General features: G+C 42.1%; 1 protein-coding gene across 3 annotated transcripts in view; it reads left to right on the top strand.

Annotated features, from left to right (window-relative positions):
- The window catches only part of SPEN (spen family transcriptional repressor), a 94,864-nt gene that overhangs the window by 17,457 nt on the left and 56,133 nt on the right, over positions 1–21,274 (top strand). For all 3 annotated transcript variants that reach the window (XM_038746518.1, XM_038746520.1, XM_038746519.1), the window contains exons 2-3: positions 8,587–8,907; positions 12,184–12,660. In XM_038746518.1, coding sequence (XP_038602446.1) covers positions 8,587–8,907; positions 12,184–12,660 — 798 coding nt within the window. The remainder of the gene's footprint in view (positions 1–8,586; positions 8,908–12,183; positions 12,661–21,274) is intronic.

Here is a 21,274-nt window from a genome sequence, read left to right on the forward strand (position 1 = left end):
GAAAGCTTTAGAGAAAAGCATCTGATTTTGCAAGGCTAACTGCTGTTTCTGAGTTGGAGAGTGAGTTGAGATCTCTAAAGTTTCTACTATAGAAACAGTTTACTATCTGGATTTTCTCTGTTCAGGCTGTACATGTGTCATTTTCCCCTTTAGTCCATTTTGCTTTTTATTACAGTTTTTTTCTAATTTAATCTCAAATGTATTTCTCTTTTGTGTTTATAGCCTGTTTTTATAGTGTCTTTTAATGTCACCTTCACCTTTTACTATTTCTCACCTTTTTGCTTCTTTGTTATAACTCAGCTAGTAGAGGAAATTTAGAGTTGTCATTTCATGCTCCCAAAACTCAGCTGACTCAGATCTAAATTGAGATGAGACTATATAGGATGCAGAGCCCTGTGTATTGACGTTGAAAATAAAATAGCGTCTTTTAATTCCCAGGCCATCTGGAACAAATTTTCTAATTGATGGATTAGTTGGCATCTTAAAATGAACATCATAAAGCTTCTCGGTCCAAGAGCACCTCTGCGTGACCTTTGTCTGCGAAGCAAGAACATTTCAAAAGGCCTGTGTCTAAATTAACCTGGATTCCAGAGCACGTGGAAACCTCTTGTCAATGGGATCTCTAGGCTTGTGTTTATTTCTTGGATTTATGCTCTGTAGAATAAAACAAAGGTCTGTTCTGTCCAAATTGAAGAACAGAAAATAAACTGATTTTTTTTTTTAAATTATGGTATGTTTATAAAACAAGCAAGGTGTAGTGATGAAAGAGGTCTCCTGTTGGTTAGTAGAAGAGTCCCCTTGCCCCTCTTTGGGTAGTTATAGAGGCCCGGCCTTACTGACCGTACTATCCCACCATGGTCTGACAAAGAAAACTTCTGGAATTTGACCTACATAGGCTGCAACTTCCTGAAGATTCTTTAAAGCAGTTGGCTTTAGGACTGCATCATCAGTGTCTACAAAACATTTTAGATGTCTTGTGATAACTGCACTCTGGATGTATGTGACTTAGAGGAGCAGGCATTAAATCGTGTTTGGGGCGTTCCACCTACAATGAAATTCATCTAAGGTGTGGGCAAGAAGCACAGTCCCGACCTGATTTACATTTATAAACACCTATCTTCCCCCAAACGAAAACTATCCAAAAGCAGGATGCTTTATGCCCTGCTTCTCCAAGTCACATACATTAAGAGCACAGTTACAAGAAGGCATCTAAAATGACCATAGGCCCCAAGGACCCAGGCCAAAAGCCAACTGCATGAAAACCTTCAGGAAGTTGCATCGGAAGTTGATTTACACATTATTATAGGATATGTTGTGCAACATGCCCATTGCCTACTGGTTATTTTCGTTAGTTTAGCCATGGCCACTTGGTCTTGAAATGTTTACTTGCGAAAAACTGAAATTATGACAGTTCTAATCAATACTTAATTTGCTGTGAAGCCAGGCCGCTAATTGTCATTTGAACCACGTGCAAAGCTGTTTTTGGGAAGCCAGCTGTAGAGTAGTTTTTAATATTTGGGTTTCTCCTCCTTCTGCACTGATCCTTGGTGGTTTGAAGAATTGTTAGGGATGGGCAACTTTGGTCAACTCCATTATATCTCTCCCTCTGGCAGAGCAGGTTTCAGTGACACTTGAGCCCTGAGAAAGTGGAGGGAGATTTTCTTTGGGGGCTGGTATGTCTTAGCCTACGGTCACCCTGTGTGTTAGGGGAACTACAGAACGAGTGCTGATAGCAAGAGCCCCAGTGCCTTGATGCTAGAGGCCGCTGGATCTAGAAGATTGAAATTAAGAATCCCTTTTACTGGGCTCTGGAGATGCATTATGTAATTTGTAGGAACTGCCTGGTATAATAGTTTAAAAAGGTTAGCGTCTCTCTGATTTAGGCATTTCTAAAGTGCAGTTTCCAAGGAGAAACCAAAATAGCCCGCCGCCTGCATGGCTAGTTAATGATTAATTGGCACACGAAAGGAAAGGACATTAAAGAAGCAGTTGTGGTTGATGTGAGCTATTGTTCCGCCAGGGCTTCTTCATTTGTACTCTACTTTGGAAAATGTGGGTGGTCTTAAAGGCATCTAAGATCTGAGAACTCATTTTTAAAACTGTCAACTTTGCTAAAAGTTGTAAACTCTGTGGCTTACTATTTTCACTTTATGGTGTCATGCCCTGAAACGACTCGTGACCCAACGCCCATGTTTGGGCTCCTACCATCCCACTTTCTGGAATCTTAAATTCTTCGGGAAAATTGTAGGAAATATAGCTCCCGCTCCCCCCCGACCATTATTGTTACTTCCTCAAATCATTATTTCTAGGTACTATACTTGGCCTTGCCAGTAAACTTATGCCTTGTGATGCAGCACTGCAGATTTTCACTCTCCTTCAGGATCTGATAACATGGAGCGATGGAGTCCTGACAGCTGGTTCTGCAGGGCAGGAGCAGCTAAAAAACTAGCGTTTGGGAGGGGTCTGGCTGGGTCACTAAGGAGGGTAATCTGAGTGATCTGAAGACTAAGAATGTATGTATGGGTAATTCAATGTAGGGAGATGAAAATGCAGTCCTTCCTTACAGTCTGCATCACTCCTGTCCTCAGGGTTCTCTTGATGAGCTGCTAACACCCCCCCACCCCCACCCTTCCTACTCAAGATGATACTGTTGGTGAAATTCACCTGTGGTGTGGGTGAGACCCACCGTCCCATTCTCATTCTGCACACACAAAGACTGTCCCTCACTGTTCAAAGTAAACAAAGTGCATTGATGCTCTTGACCAACTAAATACAGGATTAAAAGGTGCCAGTGTTTGGTTTACAAGTGCCATTGCAGCATTAACAGGAAACCCAAGTAATAGTCTCACCCAGTTTAAGCAAAATGCTACCACCTGGAAGAATGCTTTTATACAGCAGACCCTAAGTGCAACCGTTTCAGTGATCTGGATTCCAAGGAAAAAAGTGGCCACAGATAGAAAATGTGTTTTGTTGGGTAGGGACCGTCTCTGTATGTTGCCAACTTGTACTTCCCAAGTGCTTAGTGCAGTGCTTTGCACACAGAAAGTGCTCAATAAATACGATTGAATGAATGAATGGTTTTTTTCCACCCTGGGAGTATTTGCACAAATTCCTTTTTAGATTTTCTTGTAAACCGCCACTCTCCCCACCATTAAAACCTTATCATAATTACATCTCCTCCAAGAGGCCTTCCCCTATTAAGCTTTCCTTTGCCCTACTCCCCTTCCCTTCTGTATTGCCTGTGTACATGGCTCTGTATCCCTTAAGCACTTGATATTTGGCCCAAAACACTTGTGTACATGTCTGTAATTTACTTTTTCTTCGTCTCTAGACTGTAAGCTCTTCATGGGTGGTCAATCATATGTATTAAGCATTTACTGTGTGCAGAGCACTTTACTAAGTGCTGTGGAAAGTACAGTGTAACAGGCACATTCCTTGGCCACACCGTGCTTGCGATCCAGAGGGGGAAACATTAATATAAATAAATTATGGATATGTGCATAAGTGCTGTTGGGTTGGAGCAGGGGGATGAATGAAGGGAGGAAGTCAAGTTGACGCAGAAGGGAGTGGAAGAAAAGGTAAAGAGAGTTTAGACAGGGAAGGCCTCTTGGAGGAGATGTGCCTTCAATAAAAGGCTTTGAAGCGGGGAGAGAGTACTTGTCTGATATGAAGAGGAAGGGCATTCCAAGCCAGAGGCAGGATGTAGGTGAGATGCTGGTGGCAAGGTAAGGGAGATCGAGGTACAGTGGGTAAGTTGGCATTAGAGGAGTCAAGTGTGCCTGCTGAGTTGGGGGAGGAGGATAGCGAGGGGGCAAAATGATTGAGTGCTTTAAAGTCAGTGATAAGGAGTTTCTGTTTAATGTGAAGGTGGATCGGCAACCACTGGAGGTTCTTGAGGAGAGGGGAAACATGGACTGAACGTTTTTGTAAAAAAAAAAAAAAATGAGGCAGTAAAGTATGGACTGGAGTGGGGAGAGACAGGAGGTAGGGAGGTCAGCAAGGAGACTGAGTAATCAAGGTGGGAAAGGATAAATGCTTGGATTAACATGGCAGCAGTTTGGATGGAGAGGAAAGGGCGGATTTTAGCAGTGTTGTGAAGGGAACAACATTGTGGGCAGGGAACGTGTACTTGACTCTCCCAAGTGTTTAGTACGGTGCTCTGCATCCCTTCAGTCATATTTGAGTGCTTACCATGTGCAGAGCACCGTACTAAGCGCTTGGGAAAGTATAGTACAACAATAAACAGACACATTCCCTGCCCACAACGACCTTACAGTCTAGAGTGGCACACAGTAAGCACTCAATAAATTCTAATGATTGGTTAGTTTTTTCCAATGGTGTTGGAGAGGAAGTTCCAGCTGGTGTCAGATTTGTAAATCCCTGTTTAACAAACATTTTATCTCACTTCTTAATACCTAATGAAAGCATTTGAGGAGGTGGGGCACACCTGTCCCACCTGTATGAGATTACCTTAATCCTTTTTATTCCTCCCCTCATTTTATTTTCAAATTCCTTTGTTTCTCTGTGTCCTTGATGCTACTTCTCCTCTTCCCTCCTTTGCATGTTTTCCGTGTCATATAGCCAGTAGGAGACCACTCTCAACTTCAGAGCCAAATAGGCGTACAAGTGAACCACTCATTCTTAGAAGTGAGAGGATCATGGGCTGTCTAATTTATTTACGGCTCACGTTTGCTGTGAAGATGCAGCCGGTGAACTGTCAATTCAAGGGCTGCAGCTGTTCTAGAGCCCCCCAGATTTTAATGGAGCCCTCCTTTTAGGTCTTTTTGCTCATAGCATACCTTTGGCTCAGAGATTCCAGTTTGTTAATGGAACTTTTAAAGTTTCCTGTAAAGAAAAAACATCACTTCTTCATTGTCCTTTTTCCCCCCTGCCCCCCTTCATCTGGGTGGCCAGGGGTAAGTTAGTGTTTAGAGTCATTTTGTAATAGATAAATAATCTGTTCATGTAGTTGAATTCATTCATTCATTCAATCATATTTATTGAGCGCTTACTGTGTGCAGAGCACTGTACTAAGCGCTTGGAAAGTACAAGTTGGCAACATTTAGAGACAGTCCCTACCCAACAACGGGCTCACAGTCTAGAAGATATAGAGATGGTCCCTGCCCAACAACGGGCTCACAGTCTAGAGGGGGGAAATGGCTTTGGTGGGGTAGTAAAGGAGGTATAAAAGATCTGGACTTATGGATTTTTTTAAATTGTTGCTAGATGACGGGTAAAAAGTTGGTGCCGTGTTTTATTAGAGACATCTTAATATTAAGACAAGCCAGAAAGTTGTCACATAGTGAACAAAGTGCCCTTTTGAATATGTACTCCTAGTAATAATAATATAATAATTTTGGTATTTAAGCGCTTACTCTGCCAGACACTGTACCAAGCACTGAGGTGGATACAGGCAAGTCGGGTAGGACACTGTCCACATGGGGCTCACAGTCTCAGTCCCCATTTTAGAGATGAGGTAACTGAGGCAGAGAGAAGATAAGTGCCTTGCCCAAGTTAATACTAATAATGATGGTATTTGTTAAGTGCTCACTATGTGCCAAGCACTGCTGTAAGCACTGGGGTAGACACAAGGTTATCAGGTTGTCCCGTGTGGGGCTCACAGTCTTAATCCCCATTTTACAGATGAGGTAACTGAGGCACAGAGAAGTTGTGATCTGTCCAAAGGCACATAGCTGACAAGTAGCAGAAGCAGAATTAGAACTCATGACCTTCTGACTCCCAGTGCTCTATCCACTAGGCCATAAGGGATGATGTCTGTCCTCACTATCTTCTATCTGCTATCTACTGCAGTGCTTAGCACAGTGCTTCATGTATAGCAAGTGCTGAACAAATACTATTGTTATTATTAGTAGTACTGTTATTCAGGAATGGGCCACACTTAGGGCAGTGCCTTCTGTGTCTCACTAATGTTCTGATAACATGCCTGCTTTCTTCTGCGAGTGCCTGCGGCTTTATGTCTCAGGGCTGGGCCTGTGGGAGTCAGAGCCAGCTGAGCTGGGCCCAGGGCTATTTATTGAGCTTAGTGGGAGCTTGAGTCAGGAGCTTCTGAAGCAGGAGGAGAATAAACTGGAGGAACCACACAAGGGCAAGGCTGACAATAATGAGCAATACCAGGGAAACGAAAGCAGCGTGGCGTAGTGGCTTCAGATAGAGGACAGTCCTGGGAATCAGAAGGACCTGGGTTCGTTCCACTCCCAGCAAAAAGCCTTTTTGCAGATACGTTATTCATGGGGTGCAAAAAAGCATTTATACTCACACAATCATGTGCATAAAAACATTTGCTGATTAAAAAGAAAATCCCCCACCCCCAAAAATACCTTCTAAACACGTAGCATGGCTTAGTGGAAAGAGTACAGGCCTGCGAGTCAGAGGACCTGGGTTCAAATACCAGCTCTGCAACTTACTGCTGTGTGACTTTGGGCAAGTCATTTAACTTACCTGTGCCTCAGTTCCCTCTTCCACGAAATGGGAATTAAATTATCAGTTGGCCTTCCTACTTAGATTGCAAGCCCCTTATGGAATCCTGATTATCTTGCATCTACCCTAGCCCTTAGTTCAGTGCCTGTCATATAGTAAGCACTCAACAAATACCACTATTATTATTAACACACCCCTTGCCAACAAATTTATATAAAAATGAAATCTGTAAACTTTCTCTTTCTCTGTGCTGTCAAAACTTGATTTCAGGATGATAGGTTTTATCTGGTAATATAAAAGCCTAAGGCAGAGCAGGAAGTCTCAGGCAAAAAAAAAAAAAGGCAGCAGCATGGTCTAGGAGATAGAGCGCAGTCCTGGGATCAGACAGATCTGGGTTCTAATTCCGGTTCCTCCACTTGTCTTTTGTGATCTTGGGTAATCCATTTCTCTGTGCCTCAGTTATCTCATCTGTAAAATGGGAATTCAGACTGTAAGCCCCATGTGGGACAAGGACTGTGTCCAACCTGATCAGCTTGTATCTACCCCAGCGCTTAGTAGAGTGCCTGGCACATAGTAGGCATCTAACAAATACCATTAAAAAAAATTGTGTGTGATATCACCTGCAGGGGAAATAAAGAATCATGACCTAGGGTTTCTAGCAGGTTAGGGAGGAACTGATTTTCAAATACCGTATTTTAAAACGTAATGTACGCCTTCTAGTAAAATTTATTGAGCACTTAATAGGTACAGCTCACTGTTCTAGGCACTTGGGAAGTACAAAATAAGGAGTCAATCAGTGAGTGTTATGCATATGAACATAAGTACTGAGGAAAGCATAAATAAGTTTGAGTTAAAGGGATGATATGGCTCAGGATGCTGGGAGATTAATTAGGGAAGAATTGGTGGAGAAGGTGAGATTTTGAGAGGGCTTTGAATGTGGGGAAAGCTGTGGTTTGTCTTACGTAGGGAACAGTGTGAGTGAGAGGATGGAGACAGAAGAATCAAGAATGAAGTACAATAAAAAAAAAAGTTGGTTTGGGAGAAAGAAAGACGAGTTGGGGAGTAGGGAGTAAAGAAATGGGGGAAATAAATGGTGGTGAGCCAGTGGAGGGTTTTGAGCTACTTTTAGAGGAAACAAAAGACTAAAGTTTATGAAAAGGCCTTTTGTAGTATCCTTTTAGTGAAATGGTCCCTTGAAAGTAACACTTAAGATGGATTCCTATTTGAATATAGACTTTTCTTTATTTTTAAATCAAATGTTTTAAGGTTCAAATGACCTTGCAAAGTAAATTTTCTAACAGGACATGCCCTCATTTAATGATTAGAAAAAATTGAAGGATGCCTGAAAGCACGTCCAGTTTATTAATTATTGTTAATATTATTGTGGTACTAAGCACTTACACCAATGTCAAGAACTTTGCCAAGTGCTGGGGTAGGTACAAAACTGAAATCAGACCAGATTCAGTCCCTGTTCCAAATGGGGCGCACAGTCCAAGGAGGAGGAAGAGCAGGTATGCAATCCCCACTTTGCAGATAAAGAAACTGAGGCAGAGAGAAGTGACTTGCCCATGGTCACATGACAGGCAGGTGGCAGAGCTGGTGTCAGAACCCGGGTCCCCAAGCGACCAGTTCCTTGCTCTTCCAGTGGTCATGTTATTTTAATTGAGTTATAAAATAGCTGAATGTGGTCACACTTTTTATTTTTAAGTGAAGACTTTTAGGATTTTATTTTTAGCTTTTTTGGCACTGTTAGATTTAATCATACTTCCTTCCACTCTGAATTGTCAAGATTTTTTTGAAACTCTCGCAACTTCATTCCAGTTAAGTGTCTTTGTAGTCAAAGATATTGCCATTTTCTATATTACTGTGTACTAGAAGATGGAAAGCCTAAATGTTTCAACTGATTAAATTATCCATGAATTAAATGTTCTCTTCTGATCAAGGGAAATATGAATCTTAATGGAGTGGTTTGTAGCATCAGAATGGAAAATTCTGTCCCTTACATGAAATTGCTTTGGAAGGATTTTTGGTTTCGAAAGCTTATTTAGGAAACGTGAGCGTGTTCCCTTGTATTGCTCTTTAGTCGTCGTCTTGATGTTTAGAACTGCACTGGCATAATTAACATATTTGCTTTTCTTCCCCTCCCAGATATGGACGTGTTGAAAGTGTCAAAATTCTCCCCAAAAGGGGATCCGAAGGTGGAGTGGCAGCCTTTGTGGATTTTGTGGACATCAAAAGTGCACAGAAGGCGCACAATTCAGTCAACAAAATGGGAGATAGAGACCTTCGGACGGATTATAATGAACCAGGCACCATTCCAAGTGCTGCTCGGGGATTGGATGATACAGTTTCCATAGCATCACGTAGTAGAGAGGTTTCTGGGTTCAGAGGAGGTGGTGGGGGGCCTACTTATGGCCCCCCACCATCACTTCATGCACGGGAAGGACGCTATGAGCGGAGACTTGATGGGTAAGTTCCAAGGTTTCTCTAGGCAGGTATTTTGTATTTGATATGGTGAGAAACACAAACTCATATATAGGGGCCCCAGATGGATTTAAAATTTTGGGCATTCTCTCTATGTTTCCTATTTCGGGTTGGAAACAGAAGTGATTCCCATCCCAGAGGCTGGTATCTTGTGGAGTCCTAGAGGATATTTCCTGCAGCTGGTTGGATATCTACTCTTGAGATAAGGTGGTGGTCTTAAGATGGAAGATTTCCTATGGCAGCACCATTTTTGGAGTTATCCTTCTTCTAGAGTTAATAATTCCTTTTCTTGGATAATGTTGAGGCCTTCCGCGGATATATCCCTACTACCAGATGGAGCTATTTTCTACGGCTTTTGTCGCAGTTCTATATGGAGTATCTTCGGAATACTAGAGCCTACAGAGAGTCTTTGAGAACATGATGTGGTTCTCAGTTTTCACTACATGCAGTTCACATATTAATTGGATTGTCACCAAAAAATAAAAATTCTAGCAGACTTTAATTGATGCAACAGCTTGGATTCTACAAACAACATTTAGACCTGGAAATGTGTAATTGGATGGCGAAGAGAGAAGGCAATGTTTGATGATTCCCTTTTGGATCTACATCATTTCCATGTTTACTGGGATTACTCTTCCTGATGGTATGGGAAAAAAAAATGAGATGATGGACGTTCCTAAAGCTTGGAATTATAGCCATTCTTCTCAAGTGCTGGAATAAGGACCACTGCCTTGAATTTATGGGATGGTATACAGTCAAGACTTCAGTAGCCCAGGGGGAGTGGATTACTATCTAGTTTCTTAAGCAGGTCGCTGCTGCCCTCTTAAAGATACCGTAGCTTTTAAAACATGGTGATATTCAGTTTGTGGATACGTCAATCAAAATTTGGCTGAGCTGGATGGCTACAAAGGTGGATTGCTTGCCAGCAACGTTGCATTCCTCAAACGTTGGGTATACTTCTACCAGCTGCTTGATTCAGACTTAGGGCTGGAATTTTTTTTTTTAATTTTTAATGTGGATGTTTTATAAATGTCTACTATCTCAAGAAAGAAGCCTGGGGCTTGAGAGTTACGGTTTCAGTCTGGGACAACTTGCTTCCAGTGGAATTTTTTTTGCCTTGCCACTAAGATTTTTTTTTTCTTGTTCATCTAAATATCATTTGACACCCTTGCCCATTAAGAAGGTGGATTACCCCTATAAGAGGGGCCAAATTGGGGAAGTTATGTTCACAATTCTCTCCCTAGATTTAATTGGGATTATAGGTCGTGTTTCCACACTTGGAAAAGGTTGGTATGTCCTGCCCTGTGTATATTAGCCCCTCTCCTAACCTAAGTCAAACCCTCTCTTTCCACTAACTCCAGTAGCACTTAGTACTAATAGATAAATTGAAAAAGCATTGTAGCCATTAGATTTTCAGCTCTGCTAGCTCTTGTGCCTGTCTTCTGTGTCCTTTTATTGGAGTAAGGATTTTGTTTCTGTTTTTCCTATCAGCTGTAGCAGTAACCTTTCTAGAAGTATTGTTTTCTTTTATACCATTAAACCAGCTATCTCTGATTAACATTTAATAGGGTGCTAAAATAGATCATTTATAGAACTGTTGATCTTGAGCCTTCCAAAAAAACCAACACTGTTTGCTAGACCTTGGATTAGCTTTCTAAATGGCAAAGTTGTGGCAGTTAAAATTCACTAGGTGCCTTTTTCAACTTTATTAAGTAGGGGAGTCATTATTACATTTTTATGTTGGCATTCTGTCACATTCTTGAGAGGGCTCTGAAATTGAAAATGCAGCCCCCGAGACAGATTGCTGTCAGGCAAAGAGTGAAGGGTAGAAAGTTTGAGTTTTTGGAATCCAGAGCAGATATATCTTGGGCACAGTTATAGTTAAGGTGGAGGCTTTTCAAGCTGCTCATCATCAAGGAAGATTTTAATTCCATCGTCAGTTTGAAAGAACATTGAAAACTTTGTCCATCATTCCTTACTCCCTTTGATAGAAGATATGTCAAGTGACTCAACTGAAGAGGAGAACTGGAGTGAGGTGGGCAACTAGGATCCAGGGAATTAGAGGAAATTGAATTGATTCCCAAAGGAAGAGTGGCAAGAAAGCGGGAAAGCTTAAGGTGTTCTTTATCAAATGGGAAGTACATTTGAAAATTAAGAGTGTATACACTTGCATTGTATTTCATAATTTTGCTTCTCTTTTTTTCAAGACCTCAACAGACTATCATTACTCACAACCTCAACTTTTCAATTGGAAAATTAATCTCAAAAGCCATACCATCCTGGTAGCTATCCTAAAGTGGAGCATTGAACCCTTCAAAATTTTCTTTTATCTTTTCACATTTTTGCTATTCTGTAATCTTATAAGAACGCATACCAACATTCTCAGCACATGCAACTAACTCTTAGTTGTATTCCAGAATGGGAATTTTGTTTTAACGTATGGCAGAAGGGAACTGTAAAAACCCATGCCTGTCAAATGAAGAATAAAACTTGCACAGAAAAGAATGTTGCAGCTAATATTCCTGGGACCTTTTGAATTCCATTTTGCTATTATTTGGACTTAGCATCCTAAGAATCCTAGTGATACCGGTGATGGAATATTTCTTTAGCAGGAAGCAATGTGCCTGGGAGTCAAGATATAATCATCTAATGGGGGCGGGGGGTGGGGGAGGCGCTTCCTAATAAAGGTGGATACATTTAATAGTGAAAACCTACATTTCTGAGTTTGTGTGGGAAGTATAACCCACTTTTTTGGAAGTGGCTTCTTATTGCTGGGTCATGCTTTGCACTGGGGCTTTCACGACTATGATCGTATTTCTTAGGATGAGTTTTCGGGAGGAAAAGAAGGCCAAAGATGCTCAATTGAATGTTTTTTTCCTCGAATGGGGGGAAGATTTGTAGTGAAATTTAATAATGTGGCCCCAGCGCTTTTGAAGTTTGAAGTGAAAGATGGAATTCCTCCTTATACCGAAAAAGAAAACTTTGCGAGTTTGACTTTGTATTACGTTGTTCTGTACAGCTCTGGTCGTGAAAGCCCAAGATATCAAAACAAAACGATTGCTCAGCTACACTGAATCAGAAAATAACTTTTGGAGTTGAGTAAAATGTTAAGCTCGTCAGTGTTCGCTTACTAGGTTATTGCCGACTAGAGCAGAACTGCCAAAGTCAAGTCAGTGCTGAGGTGAATGTTTGCATGATTGCTTTTAGTTTTGCTTGCCCCTTTCTGATTGATTAAATATTTTTCCCCCCTCCTAAATGCAGGGCTTCAGATAACAGGGAGCGTGCTTATGAACATAGTGCCTATGGACACCATGAACGGGGGACGGGAGGATTTGATCGGACACGGCATTACGATCAGGATTACTATAGAGATCCTCGAGAGCGGACTTTACAACACGGGCTCTATTATACTTCTCGGAGTCGAAGTCCAAACCGCTTTGATGCTCACGATCCCCGTTACGAACCTAGGGCCCGGGAGCAGTTTACATTACCCAGTGTGGTACACAGGGATATCTACAGGGATGACATTACGCGGGAGGTACGAGGCCGAAGGCCAGAACGGAATTACCAGCACAGCAGGAGTCGCTCACCACACTCATCCCAGTCTAGGAATCAGTCTCCCCAGAGGCTGGCTAGCCAAGCGTCTAGACCCACGAGGTCTCCTAGCGGCAGCGGTTCTAGAAGTCGATCGTCCAGTAGCGATTCGATCAGCAGCAGCAGCAGTACCAGCAGCGACAGGTAAGGTGAAAGGCCCTTTTGTTCTCTCCAATGCTCAAGACCAGTCTTGGGGCGACGGTTTCTAAAAGGGATTGATTCAATACAAGAGTCTGTATTCCCCGCCCCCGATAACCCGCCTAGCGAAGAACAAGAGCAAACATTAAGTAGTCCGCGGCCGTGGAATTGACCGTTTGTCGGGATCTGACGGAAAACGATCATTTCCACAGACGATCGTTTCGTCCCGGGTCTGCAACTGGGGTTGGGCAGTTGATTTTCAAGAAGGGAGAAGAGGTGGCCACATAGATGCCGGAAGCGTCTCTTCCAGATAGTCCTCACCCTTTCATTCATTCAATCGTATTTATTGAGCGCTTACTGTGTGCACAGCACTGTACTAAGCGCTTGGGAAGTACAAGTTGGCAGCATATAGAGACGGTCCCTACCCAACAGCGGGCTCACAGTCTAGAAGACTTTCCTCTCTGCACCCTTGAATCCAAGGGTCAATGAACTAAATGCAAGAAATTGACCGCTTTCTAATTTCAGTCAGTTCTTTCGTTCAAGGAAAATGTGTTTAAAGTGAAGAATTTATTGTTAAGTCACGAAAAACTCATTCATTTGCATCACCAAGATGCACAGAGCACTTTTCAACTCCGTAAATTTCAAAAGAATGTTCAAAATTCCAGTTGTAGCTTCATTCCAATGCCGAGGAAAGAGATGGTAACAGGATGGAAAATGCCAAATCAAGGGCAAGATGTATTCCCGACTTAGAATTCTGTAGAAGAAACCGACAATTGGAAACCATTGCAAATTAAAGTATCATTCATACTGAATAATAATCTGGTGTTCCGGAAAAAAACATTAAAATTGCTATTTTCTGGAGGTTTCTTATTAAAAAAGATTGAAATTTTCATAGTGTGATGGTCAGCACTAAAGAGCATTGCGGTCTCCTTACGGTATTATTTTCTCCATTTTCTGAAGGACCGTGCAAAAGCAGTAAATTTTCGACAGAGTGAATTAGATGATCCTTGTAAGGATCTTGAGACAAGGAGGCAAAAATGAAAACAGCTGCAGGGATTGCAAACATCCAACATGACAACACAGCAAGGAATAATATTTTTGTGTGTGTATGCAGTGTGGTTGGAATTGTGAGTCCCTCATTAGGCCTTTTCAGCCACATGGGCACCAATGTCATCATCAGTGCATTGAGTTGTCCTTGAGTACAAAGGACAACTATATGTCGATATAAAAAAAGAATCGTAGATGAGTGGACAGTATGCTTTTCATTTTGAAACAAAAAATTGATTAGGCTAAAGGTTGTTAAGTGCCCTGTCGTTGAAACCATCAGAGGTTTTTCAAAACCCACCCGATGTCCAGTTTCATTTCGCTGTCCTTGAAAATGTAAGCGAATCGCTATAAAAAAATGCTCACTAAATCCACAGTAGTGTTTTTGGTCTTCTGCTGAGATAAACGCTCAAGAAATGCGATTGAATGAATAAATCCATTTGCTGAAATGTTCCCTAGGATCTTTAATTGTAAAGTTTTGCCATGTCTCCAGAAACCCCCTGGGACATTCAGAGAAACAATGGTGCTATGTATCAATTGACTAGTGGTTAAAATATGTCGCTTTTACCTGTTTGTTTTTGTTTGCCCATCTACTGGAAAATGCTTTTTTCCTTCTGCTTAATTAAGACTGATTCAGTGAATAGATTCATAGCGATGCATTTCAAATGAGTAAACATTGGATTAATGGCACGCCTAGTTGTGAAGTCTTTTTAAAGACACACCTTGTGTTTCTGCAAGACTATTCACAGCATTTAACTGGTGTGAATTGGATCTTTATAGTGGAAATTTATCGCTACTGCCTGTGTTCTCTATTTGTCACTGTATAGGCCACTTAAGGAGTTGCTCTCGTTTAAAAGAACTATTTAATGGTAATTCTGTTGAAAGAGTTTCCGTTTGAATCTATTGATTAAAGAAATGGAAATAACATAACTAAGGATTCCTAAGAGCCTCTAATATTTACTCATTTACTTAATTAGCATATTTGTTTCCACCAGGGTGTGCCAATTAGATTTCTCAACATTTTCCTTTTTCTGCATCTTCACAGCATTTTTTCTGTTGCATGCATTTGAAACAGTTTAAGTGCAAGTTAAGTTTATTCAGAAATCACCCAGAGTTCCATAATGACTTTGAGAACAGACCATATATTTTTGGCCTTCTTGGCTCTTATCCCAGATAAAAGGTTATTGGAATCGGACCATTGTAACTTTTAATGGCTCTTAAATGGTGAAAGTTTGGGGTCAGTGTCTCAGAGGTGATCACTAAGTGCCTCCTGAACAAAGTGCTCGCGAGTGCAACAGAGAGAAAACAACTTTCCGTCCTACACCCCAGTCCACAGTCCACGTTCATGACCTCCTCACTGGAGTTCATTTGCGGATCTCTTCCCTGGAAGTCCCTAAACCCTCAAATCCAGCGCGCTCCTCCTTGCCTCCTCTCCAAAGCCCTTCTGAAATCACACCTCCTCCGGGAGACCGGCTCTGGTTAATTTCTCATTTCCCTAACTGCCCCTTCCACTTCAGCATCACCTAAGCACCTTCCCCTCCTCACCCCAGCATCCTTTACATGCATATTTTAGTGTGCTATCACTTCCAGCTTTCTGTATTTTATTTTAGGTTCAAGACTCCCTTTGGTAGATTGTAAAAGTACTTGAGGGCAGGGCTAATGCCCACCAATTCTATTGTATTCTCCCAGGCACTTAATGCAGCCAGCCCTCTGTGAAGATTAAGGGATAAATATCAACACAAGGAATTTACAGTCCAGATGGATGAAATAATAATCTGCATGTAATAGTCATTGTTACCAAAAGTAGTTCTTTTTCCTTCCATTGTCTTTCATATTTGGTCTCTTGCCTTTACGCCTGCCATGCACAATTGTCAGTTGTGCTGTATATCAAGTAACTGCAGAAGTTTACTTTTAGGCATAGAGTTTAAATGTTTAGATGACTTCTTGATTATACTGTACATTAGGGAGGAAAGATAATGTTTGAAAAATAACTTTTGAGGACTGCTGTTCTGTTTATTTAAGCTACATGACTTTCATTAAACCACACTAGTAACTGTGAGGGTAGAACTACTAGATTTTGGTCACATGGCCTTGTTTGAAAAGGGCTCTGAACAAGGTTTCCTTAACAGGCCGGTTGTTTCTGGTTCTCAAGATTGAGTTGACATTTGTATCTTGTGAACCTCGTGTAGTAAAATCCCCTTTTACTTCTCATTATTGGTTATGTTGAAAACAGCAAGGTATTAATTGCGTAGATGATTAGGGGAGGTGCTGGGAAGAGGGAAAGTGAAAGAGACCATCAGTCTCTCCGGAGTAATCAGACAGGAAAAACCGATTTCTGTGAAACGCCTGTGTGATTCATGCTGTTTGAGTGTTACTCTGAGAGCAACCTACAGAGTTTTGAGCAACAAAGACCTCATGGGGTGGGGTTTTTTTGGTTTTTCTTTTAGCAGTTAAGTGGTGGCACCTTTTTTCACCCTAGAGAATATATTCCAGAGGTTCCTTTTTTCATCTTGATTTTTAAGGGTTGGGTAGGAGGAAAAGGGAAATCGCACATGTTTTTTTTTAAATCCCAGCTGAAATCTGATTGATAAAACACAATTTATTCACTCTTGTAAATTGCAAACTTGTATCTTTTTTTAAAAAAAAACTCAAAAACAAGAATATGTGGCAGTTAGTTTGCAATTACCACAGAGCTGAAGAAAGATTTTTGTTATTGCTTGTCTTGGCAAATGCTTTTAGTTACTGAATTTAACAAAAACTGGTAGACCATGTGATGTTCCATTCAGCTAGCAACTATGCACACAGTTCTCCTTGTCCTAAAAGGACTTCTCTTCCTCTCTAGACTGCAAAAAGGAATGTGGTGGCCCTGTTGTGAAAGTCTTTTTTTTTATAATTAAAAAAAGTAACAATCTCTGTTCTTCAGACCAAAGATGGTAGAATTTAGGATTTCTTTACGATTTCCTTGGTAGTGATATGGGTGAGGGCAATTTCATCAAATAGAAGTGTTGTTTTTTCCTTCCAGCATACAGTTTTGAAAGAGTAGCTGGTTTCCTGCATTTTTTGGTTCATATTTGTGCTGAAATATTTCCCTCCAGCACTGGCTGGAAATGTTTCTGCATTTCAGTGATCTTGCATCGGGGAAAACTTCCGTCCTGATGCAGAAAGGGGTGAGCAAGATCATTATGAATGGGTGGCGTAGCATGTGTTGAGATGACTGATGGATTTTCTTACATTTTAATTTTTTTAAGAATATTTATTTGGGTATTTGTGATGAGGGGAGTGATAATACTGATTTACTAGCTTGCTGCACAGTTAGTTCTGATTTGCATTATCGAATGAAAACTGATGTCCAAATTTGGCAAGTTTTAGCATATGCAAAAAGTAATGTTGATTTTTAACCATTAATAGCGATCCCAATTAGTCACTCGCATAGCATTGTATCAAATTTGAGACAAACTAGAATAGTTCCTGAGGTGCATTTGTAGAGTTTTAAGTTCCTAATAAAATTAGCTCAATTATACTAGGTGAATGAATGGGCAGAGAACCTGCAGATTGTTGGAGGTAGTTATCTCTTTCTGTTTGCTTTTATTAAACTCCAGTACAGTTCCCATTCTGAAGCAGCAGATGTGTTGTGATTATTGTTGTATTTGAGGGGTTATGATGTGTCAGGGCATTGGTGTAAGCACTGGCGTAGAGAGAAGTTAATCAGGCTGCACAGTCTGTGTCCCTCGTGGGTCTCACAGTCTAAGTAGGAGAGAGAACAGGTATTGAACTCCCATTTTACAGATGAGGAAACAGGCACAGAGAAATTAAGTGGCTTGCCTCCACTTACCTGCAGACAACTGGCACTGCTGGGATTAGAACCTAGTCCTTCCATTTCCCAGGCCCGGGTTCTTTCCACTAGGCCACACTGCTTCTCATAGTTGGGAACCAAATTTGTGAGTTACTCATTGACTTTTTAAGCATGCGATATACCAAGGAAATCCACTATCATATAGATTAGTGCATTTTAATCTTAGAAAAACTGATGCAACTAAATTGGTGATTAGAAGCATAATCTCTTCTGGTGATTTTCCTTGCAGCCTCATATGGCTGGTGTGAAAGTAAAAATTAGTGAATTTAAGTTCACTGCATAATTCTAACCTCCCCTCCACCGCCCCCACTCACCAACCCTATTTGCTGCTCATATTCCACTTGCCAGCCAAGGTGATACACATAATTTAAAAATGAGACTTTTTGCTGGGGACAGCTGAATGAAACCATTGGAAGTTTATGCTAAGTTGTGAATGGAAATGTTTGAGCCTTGATGTTAAAAATTCATACATGTAGGGAATTATTTAGGAGTAAAGTATTTTCCCCCTCTTTTGCCTTTCACATCAAAATTGCATATGGAGGAATGCAGATTCAATTGTATTTATTGAGTACTTACTGCAGTTCCTTTGCACGTTTCTTTGCAAACCTTCCTTTGAACGTTTCCTTTGCAGATGTAAAGGAAAACTGAGGAAGGACAATAGATTATCTTGTAATTTCTATATCTATGAAACGTATTACTTATTTTACTTTTTAAGTGAAATAACGGGTTTCCTAAGCGCTTAGTACAGTGCTCTGCACATAGTAAGCGCTCAATAAATACGATTGATTGAAATGGTTTTTCAGACCAAATCTTAACAATTCTCCGTGATTTTTATTTATGGATTTAGTAGTAATCTCTCATTCTCATGTTGTCTTTCAGTACTATTTTTATTTCACTGTCCATTTCATGTCTCTGGAAAACTAATCTCTACGAAAAAGCAAATCCTATTAACTGAAAATGCGTATGAATCTGCAGAAAGGGGGAGAAAAAAGATCTTGCCGTAGATGTATCGTGATGCCGGCGCTTGGGCCTTCCAGCCGCTTAAGTGAAGCCTGCATATTGAAATTGGCGATGGAAACCAGTAAAAGCCAATTAGCAGTTTAATTGTATGAGGTGGATTAAATATTTATTCCCCCCCCCCCCTCCTGAAATGCAGGAGCCCGAACGCTTAAAAGGATTGGCTCTTTAGAAAAGGGGAGGGGTAGAGAGAGAGAGAGGAAGGAAGGGGGAAAAAGCATGCACGTTGTATTAGATCATCTGGAGCTCTCTCATCTATTAAAAATGTGCATCGCATAATAGGTTTTGTTGTTTTTTTTTTGTTCCGAGTGTGTGCCGGCTCAGACGCCTACCATTTTCCAGAGGCTTTGGCCTTGGCTACATTGTAGAGTCGGTGGGCTGTGGAGGAAGGGGTCACCCCAATTTTTATGGTTCTCCCCTGCGAAAACTGCAAGGAGGCCTGTGGCTCCCCCGAACGTTTTCGGGGCACCGTTCCCGTTCAGGCGGCCCGTTTTTTCCCTACTCATGTCTTGCGTTTGAGTAGGAGAAGAGGCCCCTCGGGAAACGGGACTGGGTTTTTTTGGGAATGGTCGTGGAAGGCCCGACGCCCCAGGATGCGACGGCACCGCAAGGTCTTTCCCCGCCGCCGGTCCCCGGGGGGGGCAAGTCTTTGTGGAGACCCACGGCCTTGGGAAGGGGGGGAGGTTGGGAAAAAGAAGGCACGGCTCGTTTGTGTCTCCAGAACCGGCCTCAACTGGAATTATCCAGTCTGGAATTGGCCGGCCGCCACCTCCCAGGGGCCGGGCCTGCGCGCCGCTTCCTTAAGCCTGCCTGCCTTTGCTGCCGACAGCAGGGAAGGGGGGCGGGAGAAGGGGAAAAGGAAAGAAGGGAAAAAGGAAAAAAAGGAAAAAAAAACCAGACAGGAAAAGGGGAGGGGGCTCCAGCCCCGTGACACGTGTCTGTGGTTGAAAGGGGAGGGGGCGCTTGCAGAGGTGAAGTGGTTGCCGATTTCACCCGGATATGTTCCAAAGGAGGTGGTTCAATTCAATTCAGTCCAATCGTATTTATAATAATAATGTTGGTATTTGTTAAGCGCTTACTATGAGCAAAGCACTGTTCTAAGCGCTGGAGAGGCTACAAGGTGATCAGGTTGTCCCCTAGAGAAGCAGCGTGGCTCAATGGAAAGAGCCCGGGCTTTGGAGTCGGAGGTCATGGGTTCAAATCCCGGCTCCACCAATTGTCAGCTGTGTGACTCTGGGCAAGTCACTTCACTTCTCTGGGCCTCAGTTATTTCATCTGTAAAATGGGGATTAAGACTGTGAGCCCCCTGTGGGACAACCTGATCACCTTGTAGCCTCCCCAGCGCTTAGAACAGTGCTTTGCACATAGTAAGCGTTTTATTAATGCAATTATTATTATTATTATTATTATTATGTGGGGCTCACAATCCTAATCCCCATTTTGCAAATGAGGTAACCGAGGCCCAGAGAAGTGAAGTGACTTGCCCAAAGTCACACAGCTGACAATTGGCGGAGCCGGGGTTTGAACCCATGACCTCTGACTCCAAAACCCGAGCTCTTTCCACTGAGCCGCGCTGCTTCTCTTATTTATTTTATTTATTGAGCGCTTACTATGTGCAGAGCACTGTACTAAGCACTCGGGAAGTACAGAGAGAAGTAGAGAAGCAGCGTGGCTCAGTGGAAAAGAGCCCGGGCTTTGGAGTCAGAGGTCATAGGTTCAAACCCTGGCTCTGCCAATTGTCAGCTGTGTGACTTTGGGCAAGTCACTTAACTTCTCTGGGCCTCAGTTACCTCATCTGTAAAATGGGGACTAAGACTGAGAGCCCCATGTGGGACAACCTGATCACCTTGTAGCCCCCCCAGCGCTTAGAACAGTGCTTTGCACATAGTAAGCGCTTAATAAGTGCCATCATTATTATTATAGATCGGCAACATATAGAGACAGTCCCCACCCAACAACGGGCTCACAGTCTAGAAGGGTTCAGATAGGGTGAAGACGAACGTGGGCGGCTGGAGGAAACCGGAATCAATTGAGCTAATAATAGTGTTGTCATTTGGTAAGCGCTTACTATGTGCGAAGCACCGTCCTAATTGCTGGGCAGGGGGGCAAGGTGATCAGGCTGACCCCCGTGTGGCTCACAGTCTTCATCCCCATTTTGCAGAGGAGGGAACTGAGGCTCAGAGAAGTTAAGTGACTTGCCCGAGGTTGTACATATTTACTATTCTATTTATTTTGTTTTGTTAATGATGTGCATCCGGCTTTACTTCTATTTATTCTGATTAATTCATTCGTTCAATTGTATTTATTGAGCTCGTACTGTGTGCAGAGCACTGTACTAAGCGCTTGGGAAGTACAAGTTGGCAGCATATAGAGACAGGCGCTACCCAACAGCGGGCTCACAGTCTAGAAGGGGGAGACAGGCAACAAAGCAAAACATATTAACAAAATAAAATAAGTAGAATAGTAAATATGTGCAAGTAAAACAGAGTAATAAATCTGTACAAACATATACACAGGTGCTGTGGGGAGGGGAAGGAGGTAGGGCGGGGGGGTGGGGAAAAAGGGGGCTCAGTCTGGGAAGGCCTCCTGGAGGAGGTGAGCTCTCAGCTCACAGTCTTCATCCCGTTTTTCTACATGAGGGAACTGAGGCTCAGAGAAGTTGTGACTTGCCCAAGGTCACACAGCAGTCGTGGTGGGGCTGGGATT

The sequence above is a fragment of the Tachyglossus aculeatus genome, chromosome 5, assembly GCF_015852505.1.
Source record: "Tachyglossus aculeatus isolate mTacAcu1 chromosome 5, mTacAcu1.pri, whole genome shotgun sequence".
Lineage (NCBI taxonomy): Eukaryota > Metazoa > Chordata > Mammalia > Monotremata > Tachyglossidae > Tachyglossus > Tachyglossus aculeatus.